The 27,043-nt window shown below is 37.1% G+C and overlaps 2 protein-coding genes across 2 annotated transcripts; both read left to right on the forward strand.

The window, feature by feature from the left end:
• Positions 1–5,399: 5,399 nt before the first annotated feature.
• LOC133869171 (uncharacterized) lies at positions 5,400–6,893 on the forward strand. Its single transcript, XM_062306124.1, has 3 exons — positions 5,400–6,005; positions 6,071–6,302; positions 6,394–6,893. Exons 1-3 carry the CDS (start codon positions 5,400–5,402, stop codon positions 6,891–6,893), a joined length of 1,338 nt encoding a protein of 445 aa, XP_062162108.1.
• An 8,242-nt stretch (positions 6,894–15,135) lies between these two features.
• On the forward strand, positions 15,136–26,215 carry LOC133869797 (DEAD-box ATP-dependent RNA helicase 1). Its single transcript, XM_062306871.1, has 9 exons — positions 15,136–15,342; positions 15,634–15,868; positions 16,094–16,348; positions 17,071–17,225; positions 21,495–21,672; positions 23,162–23,349; positions 24,006–24,210; positions 25,312–25,417; positions 25,848–26,215. Exons 1-9 carry the CDS (start codon positions 15,230–15,232, stop codon positions 25,958–25,960), a joined length of 1,548 nt encoding a protein of 515 aa, XP_062162855.1. The 5' UTR covers positions 15,136–15,229; the 3' UTR covers positions 25,961–26,215.
• Positions 26,216–27,043: the final 828 nt, after the last annotated feature.

The raw sequence follows: 27,043 nt of genomic DNA on the forward strand, positions 1-27,043 counted from the left end.
ATGAAAAAATTTTGTATTGTAATGAATTTTCTTATTTGAATAATAATAAAAAATTATTGATATAAAATAAAAAGTAAAAAAAGTAAGAATATTTTGATATTGATTGTTATTAAAAAATGTAAAAAAGTGAGAAAAATAATGAGAATAGTGCTATGCACTACTATGTTCTCTTCCTGCCCTTGACAAACAGGACAAATGGGTTTGTTTGGCAAAAATAGGTACAGAAAAGAATAGTGGATTGTTAATTTTGAAATTATTAAAAAATAATGATGTGATATAAAGTAAAAAAAAAAAAAAAAAAAAAACTTGTATTAAAAAGTGAAAAGAAAAATTGTATTTTAATAAATTTTTAATTTAAATAATAAAAAAAATTATTGATGCAATATAAAAAATGAAAAAAGTATAAATATTTTGATTTGAATTGATGTTGAAAAAAGTAAAAATAAAAATAAAGTAAATAGTGCAAAGCACTAACGTGTTATGTAGTGCTCCTTACCACCATTTGCACTTCCACAAACTTATTTGCACTTCTAAACAACCCCCGCTAAGAACTTGGAAGAATTTGGATCCCTGAAGTCAGATATTGGCCCACTTGCTTTTCTACAAGTCTTTCACGACTTGCAATTCTTCTCTTTGTAATTCGTGAAGTTTTTCACGCCTACTTGAACTCCCATAAAAAGGCAGCCTGCGATTTACATGAAAAATGAAGAGAGAGAATGTGTGCGAGTGGAGCTGCACGTCCCATCATCTTTCACACTTTTCTAGTTTTGATAATCATGCATACCTGGGAGTGCCGCTCGAGTGGGGGTCAGGCGGAATTGAGCGCTCGACCACCGCTCGAGAGGTGGTACACCAACAAAGGCACAAAGCTCTCCGCTCAAGCCACCCCCAACGTATCCACCAAATGCAACAAAATTTAAGAAATCTTCGCAACGAAATTTCTTCCCTTTTGAGTTCCTATTGATTTGGTTCACTTTTTTTTTTTCCCCATTTAGACCTTCCTTATTTTTCATAATTTTCCTTAAGAGTTGTTCATTTTTTATATTATTGCTAAAATTAGTTTCTTGCTTTTCTAAGCGATCTAAAAGTGGGCAAAAAGTAAAATAAGTGTTTTTTAAAAGTTTTTTTTACCAAACGGGCCACTTTTGCATGGCACATCTTTGTATATACAAAAATCACTTTTTAAACTTTTTAATCTAATCTCAAACAAGCCCTTAGGTTAATTGTCAACAACATATATATATATATATATATATATATATATATATATATATATATATATATATATATATATAAAAGAGATAAAAATTACCCTTAAAATATATTTATATATACACTAAGAAGGGAAGAGGATTCCCAATAATCAACTCATAACGATCAATTTACAGTAAAAAATAATACAAACAAAAAAAAAAAAGGCATCGTCTAAAGGTTTCTTGGCCCATTGGCCAAGAAAATAGTTATTAGAAAAGATGATTTTTGAAGCAACCTAATTTTTTGTTTTTCTATTCAAAGTGGAGAAGGGGAAAGGGGGGAATAACACGGAAATAAAGGCCCTGTTTAATAAACCCTCGCCCCTCTCCCCTCCCCCTTAAGCCCTGTTCCCCATAGTACGTTCCTGCTGCGCTTTCAACATCCCATAAAGCAATGTTTGAATCTTGCTTTACACATTACCCATTTTACCCCCTACATACCAAAACAGCCGAAAAGCAAAACTCCACCTCGCCGATCAGCTGCAGCTCCCATCACCAAAATACTCTCCCCTGTACCAACAGCAAAACCGCTTCCCTGCCATTTTTGAATCTTGCTAGAAACAATACCCATTTCTCCCCTCTCTTCCTTTCCCGCCTATTGCCTTTTCCATCTCTCACGTCACTTCATGCAGGTGTGAATTTCCACCTTTACCCGAGACGTGATTCTCCACGCTTGAAATGTAGCAGTTTCCATGCACAGTGGCTAGACCCGAATGCCCCTGAAACTTCTGCAGCGAATCCCTCCTCCGTCAAATCTCTCACACCCCTGTTCAGCTCTACGCCTAGTAGTCCTTCAAGCACCCAACGGCAGGAATATCATTTACGCCTCAACCACTCGTAGATTTTCGGCCAGAGACCGTACGATCCGCTCCAGACGGTTTTCACATCGCCCGTCCTCTGAATCTACTCCCCCGAGAATCCGTGCGAATCAACCCTGTTGTTTGGATTTCCACAATCCTTCTTTATTTGCCTATAAACCGGTCGAAGTTCTTCCACAATGCAGCAACATCCGGAGTCGGTGCATATTGGGTTGATCGGACTTTGGTCAGCACGGGAAGCTAGGTGGTTTGCCTCCGGCGGTGCATGTCCGGCCCGACGGTCGTTGACTTCTACAGCCACGGGTCCAACAACCAGATCTCGTTCCAAGGTGTGCAGCTATTTTTTTCCTTTTCGCTAATCCATTTTGTGCTACTTGTTTTTCTGTTAGACGTTTTGCTGTTTGATTGTTTATGCTTGTTTCTCTTGGATGGTTGCAACTCTGCATACTATTTTGTAGATATCTAATAAAAGCTGCTGTTACAGATTCCAACCCAAGCTTTTTGTGTCATTGTTGAATGCAAATGCAGAACTATAAAAAAATTAAAATAATAACGAAATGCAAATTACAGTTACTTAAGTTAGACGGAATGTCATCGTTGCAACTCTGCTTCTCAAGTTTTCTCTTTGTTTTCTGTAGGTCTGGTTGTGTTTTGTGTAGTTTTTTCTGTTTCATTAGGTTGATCTGTTCCTCCTTGGGCACATTTGAGGAAGCTACTTTCCTCTCTAACACCCATCGTCTGCAATGGAGACAAACCAAATATGTGTTATTACTTATCTAACTGAAACGTTGCATTGCAATCTTTATTCTTGATATTTTGTTAGGGTGTCTCTGACCCAATTTAGTTAAGATCAATTGTGACGAATGCACACAGTCAACCGCAGAGTGTTCGACCTGAGCTGTTCGGGTCTTTAATTTTAAATTTCAATTCCTATCTCTAAATATGTATGACCTCAAAGGACCCAGTCCAACACAGAGTTTCTTGACCCCAGAGTGTTCAACTTGCACTTTGCAAATGACATTCCGTCTTGCCTCTATGATTTTTAGTCTGTGGTTAGCTTTACTTGAGTGCTCATTCTTTTATATTTGTTTTTATCTAAAAAAACACTAGCTATAACTTACTACTTCTATTATTTCTCATTCTTATTGTCCATCCTAAGGAGAAAAGAGATTCTACACTTATTCTGTGGGTAAATTTCTGACAGTTTACAAACATAACATGTTGAAGAGATTATCAAATTTCCTAGATTTTGAAATGGTTCTTTTGGCATTGGAAACCCAAGGCACGTTTCTGTATGGTTGATATGTGTTTGGCAAACCATCTTAGAAATCAAAACAAGGGAAAAGATAAATATCATATTACAAAACACCCGAAAACAACTTATACATGCATGTTTCCGAAACAGTTGTCGATGTTTTTACTTTGGTCTTCTTTGTTTTTCTTCCTCTGTCAAGAGAAAGATTATCCATATAATTATAATATATATTCTCATATGTAATATATTATATTTGATTATTTACCTACTTATATAAATATTAGTATACTTATTACATCAATTACAATATTATATAACATATAATATTGTATATTGAATATTATTATGAAGTATAACTTATAGCATTATAGCATATACATATAACGTCCATACAATTTTTAAAATACTCTCAAATTATAACATATAGCATTTAGGCCTATACTTATACCTTATAACATATTAGTATGTGTGTGTGTGTTTTGCTAATTTGATTAGTTTTGGGTTTGTTTTATAGTGTTGTTAATATATTGTTTTATATTCCATTTGCTTAATAGATTTGTTCATTCCAGCACCCACGATACTTTTTACGCCCACGTCTGACAATTCAAAAGGTATGATGCTGTTTCAAATTTAAATGGTTGGTCATCGGTTTTAAAAATTGTGATGTGATTTCCTGTAGTACATGCGTTTAAAACTGTTGTACATGCATATCTCAACATTTTCATAGATGTCATATTTATCTACCCCACGAAAGTCTCCAAGGAAACACCCGGTACCAGCCGAGGCCTCCACACAGTCAAAACCCCGTTCCTGTAAATGGAACAAAGATCATGAACTGTCACTTGTTTACGAACTGTTGGATCTATCCACGAAAGGTGTGCGGCATTCGTTCAAGGGCCATTTTGGGACCATTACCGAGAATTTGAACAAACGCACAGAAATTGATGGCGTGCACTACAGTAAGGATCAGGTGAAGAAGAAGATAGAAAACTTGAAGAAAAACTGGAAGGAATTCACAGACCTCCTCAGGGGACACGTTGGGACTGGTGCGGGTTGGAACGAGGTTGACAACACGGTCGCGCTAGACGAGCGCCAATGGCAACAACTGAAATCTGTGAGTATCTCATTATCATTTGTTGTTTCAAAATATAAACTTGTCAAACTTTATTCATCCTCTAACACATTCATCTTGTGTTGCAGCAACACGGCACAAGTAAATATTACAGATTCAGGAATGGCGCACCGGCAAACTACTCCCTCCTGAACAGCATCTTTGGAGGGTCAACTGCGACTGGTCAATACAGACATGCTAGCACACAGTCCCCACCGGAAAGTTCCGACAGCGACGACATCGCATGCGTCGACCTGAACCTTTCACCAGCCATAATTGACCTAACTGACCCCCAACAGCCTCCCCCACGGAGTCACAAGAGGAAAGGTAAGAGGGCTGCCCAGCCCTCCCCGACAAGAAATTCACCGCACAACACCAAACGGTCGTCGCAAGGAGAGGCGGTTATGCATGGCCTTACAAAAGAATTTTATGACATCGCACATCACATTGAGCGTACGCTGATAAAGTCTGAGACGGTTGGATCCGTGGGGAATGTAGGTTGTAGCGCCGGTGGAAAACGAGACACATTATTTGACGCAGTCAGCATAGTAAACAAATTGGCTCCTGAGACTGGATTGAGTACCCGTCAACAGACTAAGGTGTGTGAAGCCATGATGACAAACAACAGCATCGCGAATGTGTTCTTAGCGATGACAGAGGATTGCCAGAGAGACTGGATCAGGACTTTCCGTGACGGCGATGACGATTGAGCCTTATTTATATTTTGTTGTTTTGCATTTCCCAAGACATTTTGTTTCTTTCAATGTTGTTTCTAGTTTGGCTATGTTATGACTAACAAGAACTATGTAGGGTCTCATTTTCAAGTTTATGATATTTATCGTACGTCCTACTTTCTATTTCGTTATTTTGATATTTCTCCTACGTCCTACTTTCTATTTCATTATTTTGATTAGTTGTTAGTACCCGCATGTAGGTGATACCTTTTGCTCCGATTGGTTGACATGGATGACCTTGGTTCATCAAGCGAGTTTGTAAATTGGGTAGATATTATAGATGACGATCCCAATTTGGAGAACGACATGGCTGATGATGAAGACAATCGGCCAAGGTACACGCAAGAGGTCCTTGAGGAGTTAGAGGCAGCCTTTCATAGACTGTTCAGAGTGCTTCAAGAGGTGAATTATACCGTACAACACTTGGATCGAGTTGTGCGTATTCCACAACGCACGTCTGCCTTGACGGGCCCAATGTGGATCCACTGGGTATTGAGCAACCCTAACCCGAATACATGCTACGAGCGTTTTCGTATGTACCCTCGCACCTTCATGAAACTATGCTCAACCTTAAAACATAACGGTTATCTCAGAAATAGCCGCTATGTTAAAATCACAGAGCAAGTAGCAGCGTTTTGCTTAGTAGTTGCACAAGCACAATCACAAAGGACTGTGGCTGACAGGCTGCAGCGATCAACTGGTACCATTAGTGCATATGCTAATCGTGTATGCAAGGCACTTTGCAGATTGGGCAAGACGATCATCTCGCCTTGTAGCACCGAGATTCCACATCCTTACGTTGCCCGTGATGTGCGATTTAACCCGTGGTTTAAGGTATCTAAAATTTAGTATGTCTGTATTTGTTAATTTTCGAATTTTAACCATTATTTGTTCTTCAGTATTGTCTAGGTGCTATTGATGGCACACACCTGATGGCATGCGTGACGAATCACAACGACATCCCTTTTAGAGGCAAAAGCTCCACCCCGACGCAAAATGTGATGTGCGTGACGAACTTCGACCTTTGCTTCACGTTCATCTGCAGTGGGTGGGAGGGCAGCGCCCACGACGCACGAATTTTTACTGAGACAATAAACGATCCAAACATGAACTTCCCAACGCCGGACGAAGGTACTGTTAGTAGCACAATTGTGTTTCTCGGCTTAAAATTTACTATTTCGATAATGGTATACTCACAACAAATGTTACATGTATTTTGTAGGATATTATTATTTGGTGGATTCAGCTTATGGTTGCTACAAGGGTTTCTTGCCCCCATATCGACATGAAAGGTACCACTTAGAAGACTTTCGCCGTAGCCGAGCCCAACCCAGGAATGGTAAAGAGTTGTTTAACCACAGACACTCTTCATTGCGCTCGACGGTGGAACGGACGTTTGGGATTTTGAAGAATCGGTTCCCGATTTTGGAAAATATGCCATCGTATGCGATACCGGACCAACGATTACTTGTGGTTGCGTGTTGTACTATACACAACTTCATCCGCAAAGACTGTGGGGATATTGATCCATTATTCAGACACGCTATGCAACAAATATACGGTGAAGCTTGGATCGATATCTCACAACGGGTTAATATGCCAGGTGAAACACATGTAACACCTGGACTCCGACCAGATCAATCACAGTCGAGTGCACAATACATGGGGGCATATCGGAACACAATGAAGAATTGCATGTGGGATTGGGTCCATAGGGCATAAACGTTAAGAATATCAATGTTTTGCTATTTGGTGATGTATTGTTTCGCTGTAAGTTTATAACTTTTAACTTGGTTGAAAAGTGTTTTGATGAGTTAGCTATCCGATATGTCGGGTTGTAATGGATTAGCGATGGATATGGTATTTGGCTAATGATATTTTTATTTAGGAGTTGGATATGTTTGGAAATGAAGCTTTGTTTATGCTATGTACGTTCTTCGCAATGTTGAATAAACAAAACCTGTTGTCATCAATACACGTTCGGAATGCCCTATTTTTAATACCACCATAGCGTTCGAAATACGTAGAAGCTGAATTAGGTACATAGACATAACATTCAAAATGAAAACGCACATGTGTACTGTTTTCGTAGTTGTCATTGTAACATTAACTTACTACTTCTAGTTTCACTATAACTACTAACATAAAACAGTAAAACCAAAATGACTACTAGGAATGCAGCCTTCAACAACTTCGAATTAGCTTGACACAACCCAAACTCCTGCCGTAATTTGGCATAATGTTTCTTGCATTTTTTTCCGATCAATGCATCGACTTTGTCTGTTTGACCCAACTCTAAGTCCCGCCGTAATATGTCGTATTGTTCCCTACATTTCTCCCTAATGTATGCACTAATTCTGTCATTATCAGCAGTCTTTTTCTCCTCCATTTCTCTTAGATATTTCGCCAAACCCTTCTCGTACGGTGACATCTCCCTATCAGCCCATACAAAGAAATCACAATCTCCGGCTTTCTGCATGGAAATAGTGAAAATGTCAAGAACTACTAACAGCAGAAAATAACACATAGGTAACGGCTAAATTACCTTATAGTTAATACAGCCGTACCACTTTCTACTCGGATTGGTCGAGGTCCAAGAGTATCTTACTTGTGAAGGAACTCCACATTTACATAACGGAGGATAACTTGATATGTCACTAGTAGTAGACATATGTACGAGTGCCTACATTGGCAAGAATAAGTGAGGACATGCGGGTCTTCGATAAATTCATTGAATATATTTATCACATAAATATCAACACCACAGAATAGACCTCCATAGCAACAACCAACAGTCATCAAAAAAATTACAGCACAACCTACACAAAATAGACTCACGTACAACACCAACAAATCAAAGACTACCAAAAAAAAAATTGAAAATAAGAACACAACAAATTTGGTGTTATAAGTGTACTTTTTTTTTTAAAAAGGCAACTATAAAAAAAAATAAGATTGAACATTGTGTTATAAGATTGAACACAACAAATCTGGTGTTATAAGACTATGCAATTGTTTACCTCAAAAAGAGGAACCAAATTATTCTCTGTAACATCCATTGGGCACCCATATATACACTTGAGAACATCCACAAATGTTTCTAGGCTCCTTGAGGAGTTATGTAAAATGCAAATGCAGTTTTAACCGGAGAACATTTAAGCAAGAACAAACCGGCTAGTTTGCAGAAATAGGTTTTAGGTCAAGGGTTTGAAGAGTTAACACACACACTGGCACATGATTTTCATCTCAACCAAGCACGAACTCCAACTATATGAACATCAAAATTTCCCTACCGAAAAACAATCTCACCACAATCGGCTACCCAGCTAACTTAATTTCTCAAAATCAGCCAAACATCAACAGAATACCAGAGAATCAGGATGGCACATCAACAGAATACCAAAGAATCAGCCAAACATCAACACAATACCAAAATCACTAGATCGGTCAAGCCAATTCGAGCTCAAACACAAGATGAATTGAAATCCTTCATTCGAGGTGAAACACAAGATGAATCGAAATTATAACAATTTCAAACCGTAAATCAATTTAATCGAAACCCTAAATTACATTGAAAACAATTTATGAAACTCACCTCTGTGAAGGGAAATTCGAGGTCAAACGCAAGATAGACTGGGTTCTCGGCGTTCTCGGCGCTTTTTGGGTTCTCGGCTTTCAGGCGTTCTGGCGTTGGGGGGGAGGGGGGCGTTCCGGCGATGTCTGGGTTACTGGCGCGCTTTCGTTTAGGTTGTTCTCTGCATCTCTGTCAACCTTGTGAAGCCCAAATTCTCAAAAACAGGAAAAGGAACAAGAAAAGGCAATAGGCGGGAAAGGAAGAGAGGGGAGAAATGGGTATTGTTTCTAGCAAGATTCAAAAATGGCGTGAAGCGGGTTAGGATGAAAGGATGAAGACGTTGATGCAGAGGTGGTTTTCCGAAATTACTCACAAAAATTGTGAGTTCCAGTGAAGCGGCAGCCGTGTAGGAATTAAAATCGCTATTGGTTATGGGAGCTTTATGGGTTTTGCTTATGGCAGGGAAGCGGTTTTGCTGTTGGTACAGGGGAGAGTATTTTGGTGATGGGAGCTGCAGCTGATCGGCGAGGTGGAGTTTTGCTTTTCGGGTGTTTTGGTATGTAGGGGGTAAAATGGGTAATGTGTAAAGCAAGATTCAAACCTTGCTTTATGGGATGTTGAAAGCGCAGCAGGAACGTACTATGGGGAACAGGGCTTAAGGGGGAGGGGAGAGGGGCGAGGGTTTATTAAACAGGGCCAAAAAAACAAACGTGACCCTTCTTAAGAGCAGTCGGGGATAAGTCAAAATTTGGCCCATCAAGGTAATAATAACGCCAACAAATGCGCTTAAAGAGGGAAGAGTTTTGTAAACGGAACAAAACCCAAAAATGTCAACAACACCATCAACAGAAAAAAGGCCAGCACAAAAAACTAGCCCAAAAAAAAAAAAATTATAGGAAAAATTAAAAAGACAACAAATAAAAACACGGAACAATAGCATCAATGGATGGCTTGGCAGATAACAATAGCGTATGCCGGCACATGAAGACTACGCGTCGGCAACAGGTGCCAGGAGGCAACAGACAACCACAAAAGATCAACAGTAGTGGCGCAAGGCAGTTGGAAATCATTTCGGGCTAGTTTGGCAACCCATTGTCATTTCTCCTTTATTTTTTTTTACTTTTTTCAAAAATATCAAATAAAAAACATTCTAACTTTTTTAAACTTTTTATATCACATCAATTATATTTTATTATTATTCAAATAAAAAAATTCACTATAAAACAAAATTTTTTCACTTTTCTATAAAACATTCTCAAATTTTATATCACATCAATCACTTCTTACTCTACAACACACAAATATTCCACAACATAATTACTTACCAAACAAGTCCTATAATTTTATTTCCAACTGTGACAAGAGTCTAATTATGTTGAAAAGTAGGTGAATGAAGCAAAAGCATGCGCAGTGGTAGACATAATTAAACCTGTCTCGGATCATGTACATAATTCAAAAGGATAAGTCAACTAGCCACATGCACATAGATAAATCGCTTAAAATAAGGAGAACAGGAAATGGTAGGAAACTTTCTCAATAATGCATCCATTGCACAGGACTTTTTCCCAATAATGTATGTATTATAAGTTTATAACCACCATGTATTCATATTTTCTTCAAGTGCAATGACTCATGAGCACCTCCACTGAATATATATGGACCGACTAAAATGATCGACGTCGCATGAAAGGGAACATAACGTAAAGAATTGAGGTTTACAAGTCGTTTAAGAAAAAACCAAAACAAAAGGTGGGATATTCTACCCGTGAACTTACCAAACTGCTAAGACCATTCTATTGAATTTTTTTAATTATTATTATTTTTTTCAAATTTTGAAGAACAACCTTATTTTTTATTTATTTATTTTTTATAAGTACATCAGTAACCAATTACAAGGAAAAAAAACACAAATACAACATGGTATGGGCAACCTAAATATTAAACTAAGAACGTAAGTACGCAGGGGCAATGCTTCCGAAGATGCGGGCCCTTTGACCCGAGGCACGGATGCCACAAAGTCGGGGTCACTATTAAAGGTGATTTCACAAGTGTATTGAGTCACAATGACCCAAACACTAAAACAGGGGTAAACAGGAGGAGAGGGGTACAACAAGTAAGCCCAAAAAAATAGTAATACAAAAACAATAAAATAAACAGTAGCAGTCCAGAGGAAGGCGGGGTGGGAGCCGTCCATGACGGCGCGTGGGGAAAATAATTTTAAAATACCATTCTTTATTTTGAAGAATAACTCCATTTTTATTATTATTTTATTCTTTCTTTTTTTAAAAAAAATTAAATAAAAAAAATTAAAAAGAGAAATATAGCTTGGAGAGATAAATTTATAAAATAAGAGATAAAAGATCTACAAGATCCTCCATATTCCTATAGTATTTTTCTTTAGAGATATGATCTTTTGTTACCTCAAAACATAATTCTTGATCATCTTGTCAATGTGGTAAGGTAGTCAATTTCCCAGCTAACTAGCATTAGGGTTTTTTTTTTAAAAAAATAAAAATAAAAGTAAAAGTTGTTGCGTAAGTAAAGGTGGTTAAAAATTGTGTATTGGGATAATAATGTATCATATTTATTTCCTTTAATATGAAGGATGAGCAAAAATTGAAAGTAAAGTAATTTTAATGTGTGGTTCTTTATAATATGAAGAACAATAATGTTTAAAGAATTGAATGTTAGTGCTCTAACATATAAGTGTTTTTTTTTTTTTTTTTTTTTTTTCTTTTTTGCTAGATTGAGAAGGGAAGGGATGTGGGGTTTTGAGACAAAAAGAATCACGCGCGCTTAGTGTCCGTTTGAATTAGTGATTTTAAAATGTGTGATTTATAAATAATTATTTTAAAATGTACGGTTTGAAAACATGATTTTTAAAAACATAATTAAACATTTTGTAAAATTACAATTTGGTTTTTAAAATCGTGCATTTTTTTAAAAAATACCTATTTACTTGCTATATGAAAACACAACTTTTGTCACATTTTGGAATCGTAATTTTTTAAATACTCACTTCTAAATAATATATTTCTACTATTTATTTAGAATTATATTTTTTATATGTAAAATCACATGTCAAATGTACTTTTAGAATGAATCAGATTTCAATCATGATATATAGAACCTGGTTGAAATAAAAATAAGATTTCAATCCTGATTGAATACTACCTAATCAATCATTGAGTACCACTCACGGAATCTTGATAAGAAGTACCACTCATTAGCAGTCTCCTTCTCTTACTCCTTTTTTTTTTTCTTTTTTTTTTTTTTCTTTTTTTTTTCTTTTTTTATAAAAGAAAAAAGGTACTGTTTAGTCCTGTAGATGTGGATTAGGCCCACGTCTTCATCAGTTAAGGGGCCGGGAAATGAACAAGTGGCAGCAAGTTAATAATGTAAACAAAATCAGATCTAAGTTGATCCATCAGCAGGATGACAGTTTACCTAGCAATAATTACAATATAATATAATGAACTAGTTGAATAGATTAAGATCTAAATCTAAGGCTTGTTATGCTATTAACTTATTATTCCAATCAATAATTTAGCAAGTACAGAATAATGTTATCCAGATTTAATAAAAGTCAAATAAACAATCATCCATGATCAATCAGTGACTAAAGAACATGAATTTCTATCAGCATTGGCCAAAGCATTTTGATAAGTTGAAGTGTGCAGACCCACATGAGAATATATCGGCTCAACAGCTAGGCATTGAGTCATTAGACGTGACACATGTAAATGGTTCATTAATCTTCAATATTTAATGAACTCTATATTCGATATGCAATTTGGACTCTTGAGAGTTGAGTCCATATTATGTATTTTACGACAACAAAACACAGCACTGTCAATTTAAGCTATATGGTATCTATTTAGGAGTGTCAATTTGTGTTTATGTGTCGGGTTTAGATTGTGTCGAAATATGAGTATAAAATTTTGTAAGTCAATCATAATCCAACCAATTTAATTAAATGGTTTAAACTCTTCAGTCATAACCCGTTAATTTCATAGTTGAATTCGTATCGGATTTGCGAATCGTGTAAAAAATTGTTAGTACTAAATGCCACGTGTCATCGAAAGGATCTCAAAGACCCACCAAAACATGAAAGGTAGGATCTGAAAGGTTCGAGTCATGTCGATGCATTGATATAAAACTATATAATTTAACCATAACTCTTCTAAAAATCATACATCTGTAAACTAATAGCACTTTATTAAACATCGAACTTTTATTTGAAAACTGCTTTCATAAGTATCTATAAACATATATTTCTTAAAACAAATTTCTTTTTTCATAAAACCACTATATAACTCAAGTTAATCCATGAACTCATATGCCCCTAATATGCTGAAGTCTAGGGCGGCTCCTGACTCGTGAACATAAACATGCTGACGCCATTGTAATACAGACTGGGCCTGATTCGAGACTATGCCAACATCACGGTCTTGCGAATCACTTGACTATGCTGACATGGCATGTGGCACAACCATGATTGTGTTGACACTGTAGAGTGCGCACGAGCCTAACTAAGTTGAATGGGAAACTCATCCTTGCTCAATGAGTGATTTTGTTGACATCATGTGTGGCATAACTATGGCTGTATTAGAGTCGAGCCAAGCTTGAAACTGTTGGATTTGGCTCGAATACATAGAATATGGACTCAAATTCGGCTAGAGCTTGAACTGAGTTTTGAAAGGTTGTTTGAATTCAACTTGTTAAGAGCATAGTTGAGCCTCCAATCAAGCTCAAATGGCTCGAGCTTGATTGGAGTTTTATAATATTTTTTACTTCAAAAAAAATATATTAATATTAAATTTTCTTGCAATTTTAACTTTGATCTATATTTAACATTTTAAATGGAATGTTTGTAGTATTACATATATTATGTTTACTATGTTAATGTTTATACATTGCAATTATAGAATCTTATATTTATAAAAATTATTTTTATACATACATATTAATAAATATTTAATTTACATACGAGTGAGCTAATGATCTGAATTGAACGAGTTGATTCAAACTTATACAGGCCGAACTCATGAGCTTTGTGTGAGCCAGGCCGAGTTTGTATTAGTATTTCTCATTTAATATACGAGTAAATTATTGTATTAACGAATGACTTATTTATTTTTCGAACTGAGACCGAATTGAGTTAAAGTGAGCCGGGTCAAACTGAGTTCACGAGCAGCTGAACTCATCCAACATTCCTAGGTACAACCACAATTATGCTGACGTCGTGGAAGGCCAATGAGCCTGGCTATGCTGGCGTCAATAAGGACACCAATCATGACTATGTTGACCCTACGGTGAAACATCCAATGAAGGGAGTATTTAGTATGGTCTCTAAAGTACTAAAAACTCAATGTACACAAAGACAAAAATCGAGTTAGAGCTCTTACCTTTGATGTTCATCTCCCTTATACTCCTATTTTCTCTCTCTATGGTTCGTTTGTTCAAAGGGGGCTGTTTGAACAAGTGAGGAAAAATGTTTTTTCCCCCTCACTTAGTTATATTTAAGAGGCTTCTTTTGCACGTCTCAAATAGGGTTTGATCAATCAAGTCCAACTTTGATTGATCGAAATGTGTTAGCCCAATTTAATGCATGTCGTTTCTCACTTACCCACACGATTATTTCTTTGTTCAATCGATGGAAACTCGTCAAACATTTTAAATGCATACTATTTCTCACCTACTCGCACACGTAGCTCTCAATTCCAATTCAATCGATTGAAACCTCCAAGAACACAATATCTAAAAGACACCGAAATATCACCTATCATAGTGATCAAATGCCCACGTGTCCATTTTCTCACTACTTGTTTATTTCCATCATCTACATATTTTTCATTTTATTTTTGTCCACTACTCTATTGTATTTATTTATTTATTTTTAATTTTCATATATTTTTTTAAGCGGGGTGTTACACCAAAAATTCTATGACTTTTAATCATTCCAAAACGTGAGAATGTAGATGTTGGGGAAAATATTAGTTCCTTGAACCAAACATGGCTTAAAAGATAAAATTAAAGCAATTGTTAATTCAGCATACGTAGTTTATATCAAAAGAGAAATGCTTGGTGTCTTACTCTTATCTTACTATTGTTTACGTGGATCAATGATGTGAGAGATAGTAGAGCGAATATAATAAAACCTGATTTTGTTAACAGCATCATTGATCCACTTAAACAAAAATAAAATAGGAATGAAATAAGAATGGAACACTAAGCATTTCTCATATCAAAATCATATTTTCACCAAAAGAAAATTATATCCGTTGTGGAACCCGCGTTTTAAAACCCGCGCGGTTGGGGTTGATAAGACAATGGGCTGCGTTCGGGCGAGGCCCATGTTGGAACCCGCCAATGTTCAAACGCTGCATTGCAGGCTCTCATATTTTCATTCAATTCGCTTTACTTCTCTTTCTTTTAACTGAAACCCTAGTGGTGGGTTGAAGAAGCTGAAGGGGTTTTGAGAATGGGGGAGCAAAAGCTGAAAAGCGTGCCTGTGCTGCCATGGATGCGAAGCCCCGTCGATGTCAATCTTTTTGAGGAGTGCCCTCTCCATCTCCTCCCTTGCCTTGATACAAGGTGCCTCTTTTTCTTCTTAAATTGTCGGGTTGGCTCATCTTGTAAGCCGAAGCTCCAAACCAAAACAGTTCTCTACCTTCATTGACAAAGAGAACTTCAAGCCCTTTCTTGATCTCAAGGAACTTCTAGATGTTCACCTTTTATGTACAGCTTCCGGATTCTGGAGGCGAGTTCCTCCTTGAGGAAATCCATCGGCTAAATTCACTGTTTCCAATTTTTCTTAGTTAAGACTTTTTCGTCTCTCCATCTTTTTTGTTTGTTTGTTAGTTTCTTAAATTTGTTGTAAATCAGGTTGAAGGTGGCTTTGCAGAATATGGGCATATCTTCACTCTTCCCTGTGCAAGTCGCAGTTTGGCAAGAGGCGATTGGGCCTGGTGCCTTTGAGCGAGATCTCTGCATAAATTCACCAACAGGAAGTGGGAAAACTTTAGCTTATGCTTTGCCAATTGTGCAAATGCTATCGACTCGTGCTGTTAAATGTCTACGTGCTATAGTGGTGTTGCCTACTCGTGACTTAGCCTTTCAGGTTTAATGCCTTCCTTTGTTTGCCAATTTTCCATTTTGTATAACGACTTTCTAAAGGCAATTTACTGGACGATTTTAATATTGTTAAACTGATTCTAAAGTAAACAAGCAGATTAATTTTATTATTTGAATTAGTTATGGGATGCTGGATGTTGCAAGATTAAATCCATCTTGATGTTCAATCGATGCCTTAATATGTGCCTTTTTTTTTTTTTTTTTCCTTCAGGTTAAAGAGGTTTTTGCTGCAATTGCACCGGCAGTGGGCTTGTCTGTTGGTTTGGCAGTCGGTCAATCATCTATAGCTGATGAAATTTCTGAACTTATCAACAGGCCTAAGCTTGAGGCTGGCATCTGTTATGACCCAGAAGATCTTTCGCTTGAGTTACAAAGTTCTGTGGACATATTGGTGGCAACCCCTGGAAGGCTAATGGACCATATTAACAGCACTAAGGGTTTTACCCTTGAGCATCTCTGTTATCTTGTAAGTAGCATATCATTTTTTGATCTTTTTTTCTGCTTCTAGCCAAGTGTCTCTCTTGTTTACTTCTTGTGCACTTGGATTGTGCCTTTGCACTTTCAATGAATTTGCGATTAGTTTTTTTTAAAAAAAAGTAGCTTATAATTTTTGTGTATTGCTAATATATTTTATGTCTATTAGATTTTCTGTTTTAGCTGAACATCTTGATGAGGATTGTCATATTCCCAGTGGTGATCCCAAAATTTGTATGAGCTACTATGATTGGACATAGCAATAGTCATTTGATTGAAAAAATTAGAGAGATTCAAAACCGATGGTGAGCTTTTATTTTGTTATGGTGTTTAGCTATTTTGATTTCTGAATCAAGTTTAATTCACCTCAGATAGTGATACGTGAAGCTTTAGTATACATGTGTCCATTATAACTTGTTGATGGGTACCTGTTGTCTTGGTGGTTAGCATACTACCTACACTATCTTATTAGTTGATAGTCCACATCATTGTGTCAAGTTAGTCTAGTTGTGTTTCTTGAGCATCATTGATTGTGTGTGATTCATTAATTGGAAAAATCAAATTCTCTTCAGTGAAATTTTTTCCTTTTTTATTTTTTTTTAATTTTTTTATTTTTATAATTTTTTTATTAATATGCAACTCGCAATGAGGTGTACTTCTATTTTCAGTCATTGTCATTGTTAAAGCAAAGGTTGATGAGGAGAAACGTTTCAGGTTGTTGATGAAACAGATCGGTTGCTCAGGGAAGCATATCAGTCCTGGCTACCCACTATGCTTCAATTGACTCGCTCTAATGATGAAAGTTTCTACCCTTGTGCTTCAAATGTTCTTCCTTCTACATTTAATTCCTTAAAAACCATAAGGAGATTGTGAGTTCTATGTTCTTTTACCTCCCTTTTCTATTTACTTAATTGAATTACGTTTTGGCCTTTGTGAAGAGCAACACACAGGGTTTCATGTGTAAAATTAATTAGTAAAACAATATTTTTAGGAGTTTTCACATCATCCAACATCGATATTTACAATCATGAACCTCTTCATGACGCTAGCGAAAGCGAACCACAACTATAAGATAGAAATTGACTCAACAAAGCAAAAACCTTGCAACAACCACCATAGAAGCTGACGCATCAGTCCTCTCTTATTGCCTTATTTGAACCGACGTAAGAAGGTTCAGTCAAGTTTAGTATAGTGCGGCTTATGTTTCTAGTAGCAAAAAATTTAGAAACTATACTATGCTAGTTCACTCTAGAAGACCTATTCTAACTATAGTTAGTAGTAGTATAGATAAGTTAGATTCCTAGAATAGAAGAAGAGCCTTTACTGTATATTATAAGTAAGCAATGTGAGACTTAGTACCCATAAGTGCTTTTATAAATCACTCGCTCTATGTAGGCTACTCATCTTTCCAATATGGAACCGGGTGTTACACTAGAATACCTTAGTTCGAACTGACTTAGAACGAAATTGAAACGGACCTCTCGAGAAGACTATTTACTATGCTAAATAGTAGCCGTTCGATTCAACTTGAAATGGTTTTGGAATGGAGCTCTTGGGAAAACTCTTTATTGTGCATTTTAATGGCCCGTTTTAATTGGAAGCCTCCTAGTTCAAATCGAAGGCTTGAAAACTGAATTTTTCTAAAATTGATCTTAGTGTTGTTTTACTTCATTAATTCTAATTACTTGTTTAATTATTATTATTTTATTATGATAAAACTCATTAATTATTTTTTTGGGCATTACAAAACATATTGGGGACGATATTATTGAGAAGATAGAGCATCGATTGGCTAGTTAGAAAATGATGTGCTTGGCTATTTTTCAATTTGCCTACGTACTTCATGTCCCTCTTTCCTATCCCTGCGAGTGTTGCAAACCGTATTGAGAAGCTATAACATAATTTCTTATGGGGTGGGCTAGGTGAAGAGTTTAAATATCACTTCGTTAGTTGGTCCAAAGTTTGTTTGCCACTTTTTGAGGGAGGGTTGGGAATTTATAACTTTTTTTTGATAGGTAATAAAAATTTTATGAAAAAAGCGTAAGGTGCCCCTAAGTACACATGCAATATACAGATGAAACACCTAACAAAACCCAAAGAAAACAACAAAAACCACAACCCGATAACCCTCAAACCTGACAAGCACACTAAACCAAAACCCACAAAACACTAAAAGCCCTCTGACCCAAAACCCACACGAAGCACTTAACGCTACAACACGTGAGCCTTGCCTTTCCCACGCCTAGAGGACGCGGAAGCAATGCCATAATTTATGGAGCATTCTAAGTTCAGCTGCTCCCTTTTACCTCTAGTCTTAGGACGCACACCCTTTACCTCCCGATGAAGATCCTTTTCAATGGCTGTTAGGAGCGCCAAAGTTGTATCCTCAAACCCCTTACTTGAAAGCCCTCACCGCATGACAAACATCTTTATCATAACCCCAAGCCCAATCCAAGGCCATGGCAGGGGGGAAAACACCCAAAGGGTAAGGGAAATCTCCATCCTTCTTATCATATAAATCATTTCCTTGATCCCACACCAACGCCTCTAAAGACGGACCAAAGCCTACCGACCACTTCTGAGATTGAATCAAACCAGTCAACCTGGAATCACCACCCTTGTCAACATTTGGAATGACAGAGGAAAAACGATCCAAATGGAAGGGAAAAACCTCTTCCACCCCATCTTCCCTTTCAGTTAGACCTGACAACGAAGCAATCGACACTTCAGGCGAGGGCCCGAGAAACCCGCGCCGAAGAAAACCCCTTGTTGAAGGAGATTTCCGAACATCAGTCTTCACAGTTGCTGTAGTCTTAATAGAAGGCTCTGGCACCATGACTATAAAAGGCTGCACTGGCGGCACAACGAAAATGGCTTGGCGCTATGTGCATGAGAGAGAGAGGGGCTTGGTGGATAGTGGCAGTGGATGCTAAATTTAGCAGTTTGTGGAGTGTGTGGTGTTCTATTGAGCCTTCTGGTGCTTTTGGGGTGGGGTGATGGAAGTATATTAGGAGGGGTTGGGGGAATTTTTCGTGCCACACCAGTTTTGAGGTTGTAACGATTTAGAGAAAAGTGCTAGCCGCATATGTACTATCACCCCAAAAAGACTAGTCAATTTAAAGCTTTCCTAAATTTCTTATAAGGCCCAGTTTCACCTAATAACTAAGCAATGTGGGACTTAGCACCCATGAGTATCTTTATAAACCATCCGCTTTATGTGAGCTACCCATCTCTTCCCAATATGGGACCAAAGTGTTACAAAGGTGGGAGATGGTTCCAAGATTAGATTTTGGCATGATCAGTAATGTGAGGATGTGGCACTTAAGCAAGTCTTTCCAGTTCTATTTGGTATTTCCTGTGCGAAGGATGCCTCTGTTGCGGCTCACTTGGAGTTTCATGGTGGTTCCAATCAGTGGAACCTGAGCTTTGCTAGAACGGCTCATGATTGAGAGGTGGAAGTCTTTACTTCTTTTCCTTAGAGTGTTGTATTTTGGTAGAATGAGGTGAGGAAATGAAGATACGCTGTGGTGGGTATCCTCCAAAAGAGGATTGTTTAAGATTAGATCCTTCTATTGTTCTTTGGTTTGTAGTGAAGGTCGCCGTTTCCCTTCAAAGAGTGTTTGGTGGACTAAGTCCCCCATGAGAGCTGTTTTTTTCGTTTGCTCGGCGGCCCCGGGTAAGATCCTTACCATGGATAACCTTAGGAAGCGGCATGTCATTGCGGTGGACAAATGTTGCATGTGTAAGAGGAATGGGGAGTCTGTGAACCATCTTCTTCTTCATTGTGACATGGCTTATGCCATTTGGATTGTCTTTTCAGTTGTTTTGGTTTGTCTTAGGTTATACCTAGACGTGTAGCTGGCTTTTATGTTTGTTGGTGGACTACTAAAAGAATGCGGTGTGCGGCTGTGTGGAAGATGGTTCTTACGTGCCTTTTATGGTTTTTATAGAGAGAAATGAATTACAAAAGTTTCGAGGACTGTGAGGACTTTGGTGGAGATTAAGTTCTTTTTCTTTAAAACTTTGTATCTTTGGACAGTTGCTTATGTTTCTCCTTTGTCAATTAGTTGTAGTGATTTCCTTATCCTTTTTTCTTCTTCTAGCTAGATGCTTAATCTTGTATACTCTCGGTGTATTTGAGTCACTTTTACGCTTTTAATGATAAGTAAGAATTAGCAAGAATGAATTTTTTTTTTTTTTTTTTTTTATAAGTAAGAAAACTTTATTAAAGAAAGCGTAAGGCGCCCCTAAGTATACATAGGAACAACCAAAGCTAACTCGCAAAAACCCAAAACACCAAGGCCCCAAAAAACGAAAAAAATCAAAAACAAACTACAAAAGGACCCAACTAAGAATTACTTGCCAAGGCACAACAAGCCTACTACATGTATGCCTTGCCTTTCCACGCCTAGAGGGATCTTTCGCGTCGCCGTAATTGATGGAGCTATGCAAATTCAAAAGCTCCATTTTTCCTTTAGACTTCTGGCGCGCAATCAACTGGAATTCCTCTTCCATGGCATCTCGAATAGCCATGGCCTCCTCCCCAAAATTCCCATCCATCGCCCAATCTAAAGGCAATCCATCCCATTAACCATGAGTTATGTAAAGCATTACTGTAATGTTCAAAAAGAGTTTGGAATCTGGAATTGCTGGTCGTGAAGTCGCTTTTAGCGTTTGACACCATTCTATCTTCAGTTGACACTCTTGGCCAAGGCTGATTAGCACCAACTTTTAGAATCCTTTTGTTTGCCCTGTTGCCCACCTTCATTGAGCCAGCACTTAGTGTTTTAGTTCAAAACTATTTATTACCCACATCATCCATCTCTACAGGGAATGATTTTACCAATTACTACACCTTAAGAAAACTCTTGGCTTTATCTTTGCCTGTGTATACTGATACTTATATGGGGACTACTAGCAATATTGAAAATATGCTCAAAAGAGGATCTGTTACATGATGAATGTGAAAATCTTATTCTATTAATGAGCAAATTAATGAGTATTCTCATATTGGAGGATGCATTTTAAAGATTTATTTATCTCAACATTTCCCTGATTAATACTGTTTCAAAGATGAAAATTATATGAAATGACAAACTGAGCCTTGCCTTTGAATGTAAATACATTATTTGTTGCAGTGGTGTTGAGAGGGGTTTTAAGGGTAAACCTTCCCCAAGGCTCGTGAAGATGGTCCTGTCTGCAACACTGACCCAAGATCCGAGCAAGCTTGCCCTGCTAGATCTGCATCACCCTTTATTTTTAACAACAGGGCAAAGGCGTTATCAGCTTCCTGAAAAGTTGGAATCCTACAAATTGGTATGCCATTGTAACTGTTCCGTTAATGTTGGGCTTTGTAAGCACGATTCTTGGTCCATTTCAAGTTCTGGCTGTGTTAACAATCTCAATTTTCATTCTAACTTATATTTTTATATATACTGATAAATTGGTTTCATGATTATGTTCCATTCCTGGTTGTTTTTGTTTGGACACAAAGCAGAGTCTTTTTTTTTTTTGATAAGTAATTGAAAAGCACAAAAGGCACAACTTTTCGATAAGTACAAAAGGCACAACTCAAGTACACATGTTTTATACAAGAGAAATACCTAGTTAGAAAGAGAAATAAGGTTAATAAATGAAACTAAACACATTAAGATCTAGAGCAGCTTTCTGGTGGAAAAGAGTTTTGAAAAAAGAAAGACTTTAGTTTCATTACCGTCCTCTCGCAGTCTTCAGAACTTCTATTATTTCTTTCCCTCTCAAGACATCACAAAAGACCGGATGAAACCATCTTCTACATTGCTGCTCCTTGAGGACTGCGGCACACCCCTTTCCAACAAGGGAGAAGATCTGCTACTCTTATAGATTACTTTTTGGAAGTAGTCAAATCTCTCTCTCTACATTTGAAATATTCATGTTTTCCCGAGATTTTTTTAGTAGGGAATGTTAAAATTTTACTAGTAAGAGGAGAACTTGATTGTACCAGAAGTATAGAAAGGAGTCCCCTAATGAATTACAATCAAATATAGTCACTGAAATCTACAAAAGAATGCGAAGAAACATTGCCAAACGTGTTGGATCATTCCTATAAAGTCCGTAGTGATAAGAATTTTAGCTCAATGATAGATAATTCAATGTTGTTGAGGGTGTGGCATTTTCTCTCTCCAAACCGTTCACACAAGGCAAAGAGAGGCTGCATTCCAGATCAAACTGTTTCTATGCCATCCAAACATTCTTAGGCAACAAAAGTGCACATCAACCACCTTCTGAGGCATCAGCCACTTAACCTCACACTGTATAGAGAAAAGACCAAAGGTCTTTTGCAACTGTAGGATGAAGTAGCAAGTCAATGGAATCAAAAATACATTTACGCATACAGCACCAATCCACAACCATGATGTTCCATTTAATGAAATTAGCTATAGTTTTAATTCTTTCCAGTGCCACTGTCCAGATGAAAAAAGAACTTTCTAGGAACTTTACTACGCCAAATACTCCTCCAAGGGAATTGCATCCCATGAGGCTCTTAATGCCTCATAATAAGGATGGAAATTGAAGTGACCACCATTCTTTAGCTTCCAATTGAACCTATCAGACCCTTCATTTTTTGGCATATTAGAATATAGCTACCTTGATAAAATCTTTCTATCATGTGGCAGCTAAGTACTGATTTTATGGTAGATTGATTTTCTGTGCTTGCTGGGCCCACAATCTAGTTATTGATTTCTGATGAATATTTCTAATTTATGTTTAATGGGCACACCGTTGCTTTCTCCTGTAATTATAAAATTCCATGTCGTCTTTACAGATTTGTGAATCAAAACTCAAACCGATGTATTTGGTTGCCCTTCTGCAAAATCTAGGCGGAGAGAAGTGCATTGTTTTCACATCATCTGTGGAATCAACTCATCGTTTATGCACCTTACTGAATTTTTTTGATGATATGCAAATCAAGATCATGGAGTATTCAGGTCTTCAACGTCAATCTGTAAGAAGGTGATTTCTGGCTTTAATTTTACTTGTTGGTGACATTCATGTTAAACTACTTAAGCCATATTCTTCCCGGGGAAAAAGAAAAAAACTTGAGCTGTATTGTGATTGCTGCTGCCGAGCTTAAAAAAATGTGGCACAAATGAAGGGCGTGTAGTTATTGTAAATTGTGAATAGTCCAGATGACAGGAACTCGAAATTTATTTTATTTTATTCTAATTTTTAATTTTGTAATAAATTTTCTGTTTAATTCTTTTGAAAGTAATGGGGAAAGATAAGGAGATTAAGAGTGCTTTGATTTAGTTGGATGATGCCCTAAGCAGATTTCATTGTCAGTTCTACTTATTTTGGTTGCCACAGCTAGGCGTATAACTGAAGGACGATCCATCTGCTCAAGAACATCTATTGACATTTCATTTGACCCTCTCAATGGAATGGGAGCGTCACAAGGCCAGCTGCCCATACTGACTGATATTTGCATCTCACCTAGAAATAAGTTTGAGGTGCATGAGCAGTTTGTATGGCTCTACAAAAACTAGTTTCCTGCGTCTTGAAAACATATTGTACATTTGGGTTCTTGTTTCCTAGTTGATGGCTCTAATTTGTTGTCACCATGAATGGGGTTATCTAGTATGTAATTAAATTGATAATTTCTACTGCAGCAAGACATTGAAGACATTCCGGGAAGGAGAGATACAAGTACTTGTTTCCTCTGATGCGATGACTCGTGGAATGGATGTAGAAGGGGTTAGAAATGTTATTAATTATGACATGCCTGCATACATAAAGACATATATTCATCGGGCTGGTCGGACTGCAAGAGCAGGCCAGACTGGGCGTTGCTTCACATTGCTGCACGAGGATGAGGTATGTCCTCTTGATTGCCTCACAGACTGAGGTATACCCTATGGTAATAAGGTGATAGGTTTCAGAATTTACGTCACCAATAACTCATATTTTTATTTTTTATTTTGGTGGTCCTTCCTAGTTCCAAGTCCAGGGTTGTGTGTCAGCTGGGCCACTAGAAGTTAACACTAGTTTTCTCTAAGCCTCTTGTTCATATCTCTCATCAAAGGGGAATCAGCTTATAAAGTAGATCCCTAGCTTAATCTCAAGCCAGCTTGATCTCAAACTACTTTTCAACCGAGATCAGCCTATTAAACATGATGAGTTTATGCTGATTTGGCCCATCTAATGTCAGTTTATCCATAAATAGATATATACTTTGCCTTTCAACCTGATTCCAGGTGTGAGGTCTGCTAGTTCAACTAAATTGTGTGTGGTTCAGCTCTGTCAGGCCATGTAACCTTACTAAGATTTTATGCTTAGAGGACCATAGTGGGTCAGTTGGCTCAATTTGTAGCCCTAGCTGAGTCCGAGATAATTTGATTGAATTGTTCAAGACATTTCTGGCTAATCGTGCAAATTAATTGGATAATTTTAAGTTTTATTAGGTGTAATTATTTGTATGTGGACCCTCAGTATAATGCTATTCTTCAATTCTAGTACAAACAAAATGGAAGAAAAGAAAGACGTAAATGGAAGTCCTTTTGTTCTAAAAAGATGAATTACATTTGATATATGTTACATTTCATTCTTCTGACACTTTGTTCTTGTAATAAAAAGAGAAAGAGAGGGGGGGTGGTTACCTAATTCAACTGAACAAGATGCGATATAGGCTAATTCTACCATAGTTTGGTTAAGTAATTACAGCAGTCACATCTAATTTGTCTTAATATATTTTTTTGTTCTTTTTATTCCTACTAGTTAGGTAGTTTCTCTTATATACATTACATGGGGGGCGCTTTACTCTTTTAAAGATATCTCGATTACTTATATAAAAAAAAATGGGTCTAAATAGATGAAAATACCAGTGCGTAATGGTTGGACAAGGGATTATGTACTTGTTCAACATTTGATCCATGTATAGTCTTTGTAAATTGAGTACTCATTTATTCTTTGTTTCAGGTTAGGCGTTTCAAGAAACTGTTACAAAAAGCTGACAATATATCTTGTCCTGTTTACTCTATTCCTTCTAGTTCGGTTGAGTCACTTCGATCTATTTATACATCTGGTAATTCTTTACCTTTTCTTTGCCTATTGCTAAACTTAAGAGCAGATTAATAGACCACTGGCATTGGGTGTCACTCACGTGTGCTGTTGATTTCACTTTGAATATCTGCAAGAGCCGACAATAGTAACTAAATCTTGAGTCTTGGGTTTTTTGAATTGTCTTTTCTGTATATCATTTGCCACAATATTCTTGATTGTTTTTCCATTCTGGAAAGCCAATAGATCACGGTAATTAGGCCTTCTCCAAACTTCTGTTCTTTTTATCCCCTGCATCTGTGAAAACTGATTTTTAATGAAGGGGATATTTTTAGTTAGATCCTGTTGAAGGGTCGGTTGCATATTGAGTGTCAAAATGCTGTAGCATTCATTAAAGTAGAATAGCATTAGATGTATGCTAATAGCAAATCTCACTATTCTTTTTAATGTGTTAGCTCTGGAGAAACTAAAAGAGAGGGTTGGATTAGAAACATCCAGGAAGCGCAAAATTGGTTTCAAGTCTTCTAGGGCACGTAAAGGGAATGGAAGAAACCATTCAAAGGAATAGCTCGTGATCCTTAAAGCAAGAAGCTCTGCAACAGCAGATTCCAATTTTGTGGTGAGTGGGAAGAGAGAGTTTTAGAGTAATAGAAGGCTTTTTTAGAGATTTTTTGAGATCCATGGATGAGATGTTTTGTAGCATAGAAAGTTAATGATGTTGAAAATATGTAATATACACACTTTTTTTAGTATGCGGCTTTGTATATCTCATTTTGTAACATGTTTCGAAGGTCTGAAATTAATAGTTGGCTCTGTTTAGGAAGACTCTAGATGTGCTCATGCTTCACAATATGATTATAACTATCCTCAGCCCGAGTCATATCATTGATTTTTGGCCACCCAATCATATCATTTGGGTTTATCTGATTTAGTGTGTGGAGCACAACATTTTTGTAGATTACAGGCTGCCATCATCAAATTGTATGGTAGTTATATAACATTCTACTAAATAACATTACTCTAAGTAATGTTACTTTTCACAGTTCACTCATTTTTCACTGGCCGACATGATGTATTTTAAGTGGCTTTTTATGTCAGCAACATAAAAAGAATAGAAGGAAAGTAACTTAAAATAAGTCACGTTGTTTGGTGTAAAATGATAAATGTGTGTGAAAAGTAGCATTACTCTTTATATATGTAATAGTTTTGATTAGTATTTGTTTCAGAATAATACGTGATTACAAGTGCCAATATTTCCCCTACCAATACAGTGTTCACAAGTATCATTACTCGGTGGCTCTCTTCCTTGTGGCCTCCCAAAGCCTCTCAGAAGTGACGTCAAAGGTTACAGTTGATCCTTGGTGGAAATTAATTGACACTGTAGAATTTCTCTAGGAGAAGAAATAACAACGCTCCCCCATTTCCACATAAACTGACTAAAGAATGGAGTGGTGCATCTCCAGTTAGATGTTTTACTTCTACTTCGATGCATGGCCTAGAATGTCACTCCAATGCATGATCTAAAATGTTTCATGTTACCATCTAGGTGGTGCTTCAATGGCCCAAGAAAATTTCCAAAATGGTTAGGTACACACTACGGCATGGGTTCAAATCCCACAATGAGATTCTCCATGCCTGATTAGTGTAAACC

The sequence above is a fragment of the Alnus glutinosa genome, chromosome 5 (assembly GCF_958979055.1).
Source record: "Alnus glutinosa chromosome 5, dhAlnGlut1.1, whole genome shotgun sequence".
NCBI classification, from domain to species: Eukaryota; Viridiplantae; Streptophyta; class Magnoliopsida; order Fagales; family Betulaceae; genus Alnus; species Alnus glutinosa.

Excerpts from the sequence above, each read along its gene's own strand:
- LOC133869171 (XM_062306124.1), top strand. The coding sequence starts at position 5,400 with ATGGATGACCTTGGTTCATCAAGCGAGTTTGTAAATTGGGTAGATATT. Across the intron at positions 6,006-6,070 it reads GATTTAACCCGTGGTTTAAG|TATTGTCTAGGTGCTATTGA; the intron begins GTATCTAAAATT and ends TTTGTTCTTCAG. Across the intron at positions 6,303-6,393 it reads CTTCCCAACGCCGGACGAAG|GATATTATTATTTGGTGGAT; the intron begins GTACTGTTAGTA and ends TGTATTTTGTAG.
- LOC133869797 (XM_062306871.1), top strand. The coding sequence starts at position 15,230 with ATGGGGGAGCAAAAGCTGAAAAGCGTGCCTGTGCTGCCATGGATGCGA. Across the intron at positions 23,350-24,005 it reads CAACGTCAATCTGTAAGAAG|CAAGACATTGAAGACATTCC; the intron begins GTGATTTCTGGC and ends TTTCTACTGCAG. Across the intron at positions 25,418-25,847 it reads TCGATCTATTTATACATCTG|CTCTGGAGAAACTAAAAGAG; the intron begins GTAATTCTTTAC and ends TTAATGTGTTAG.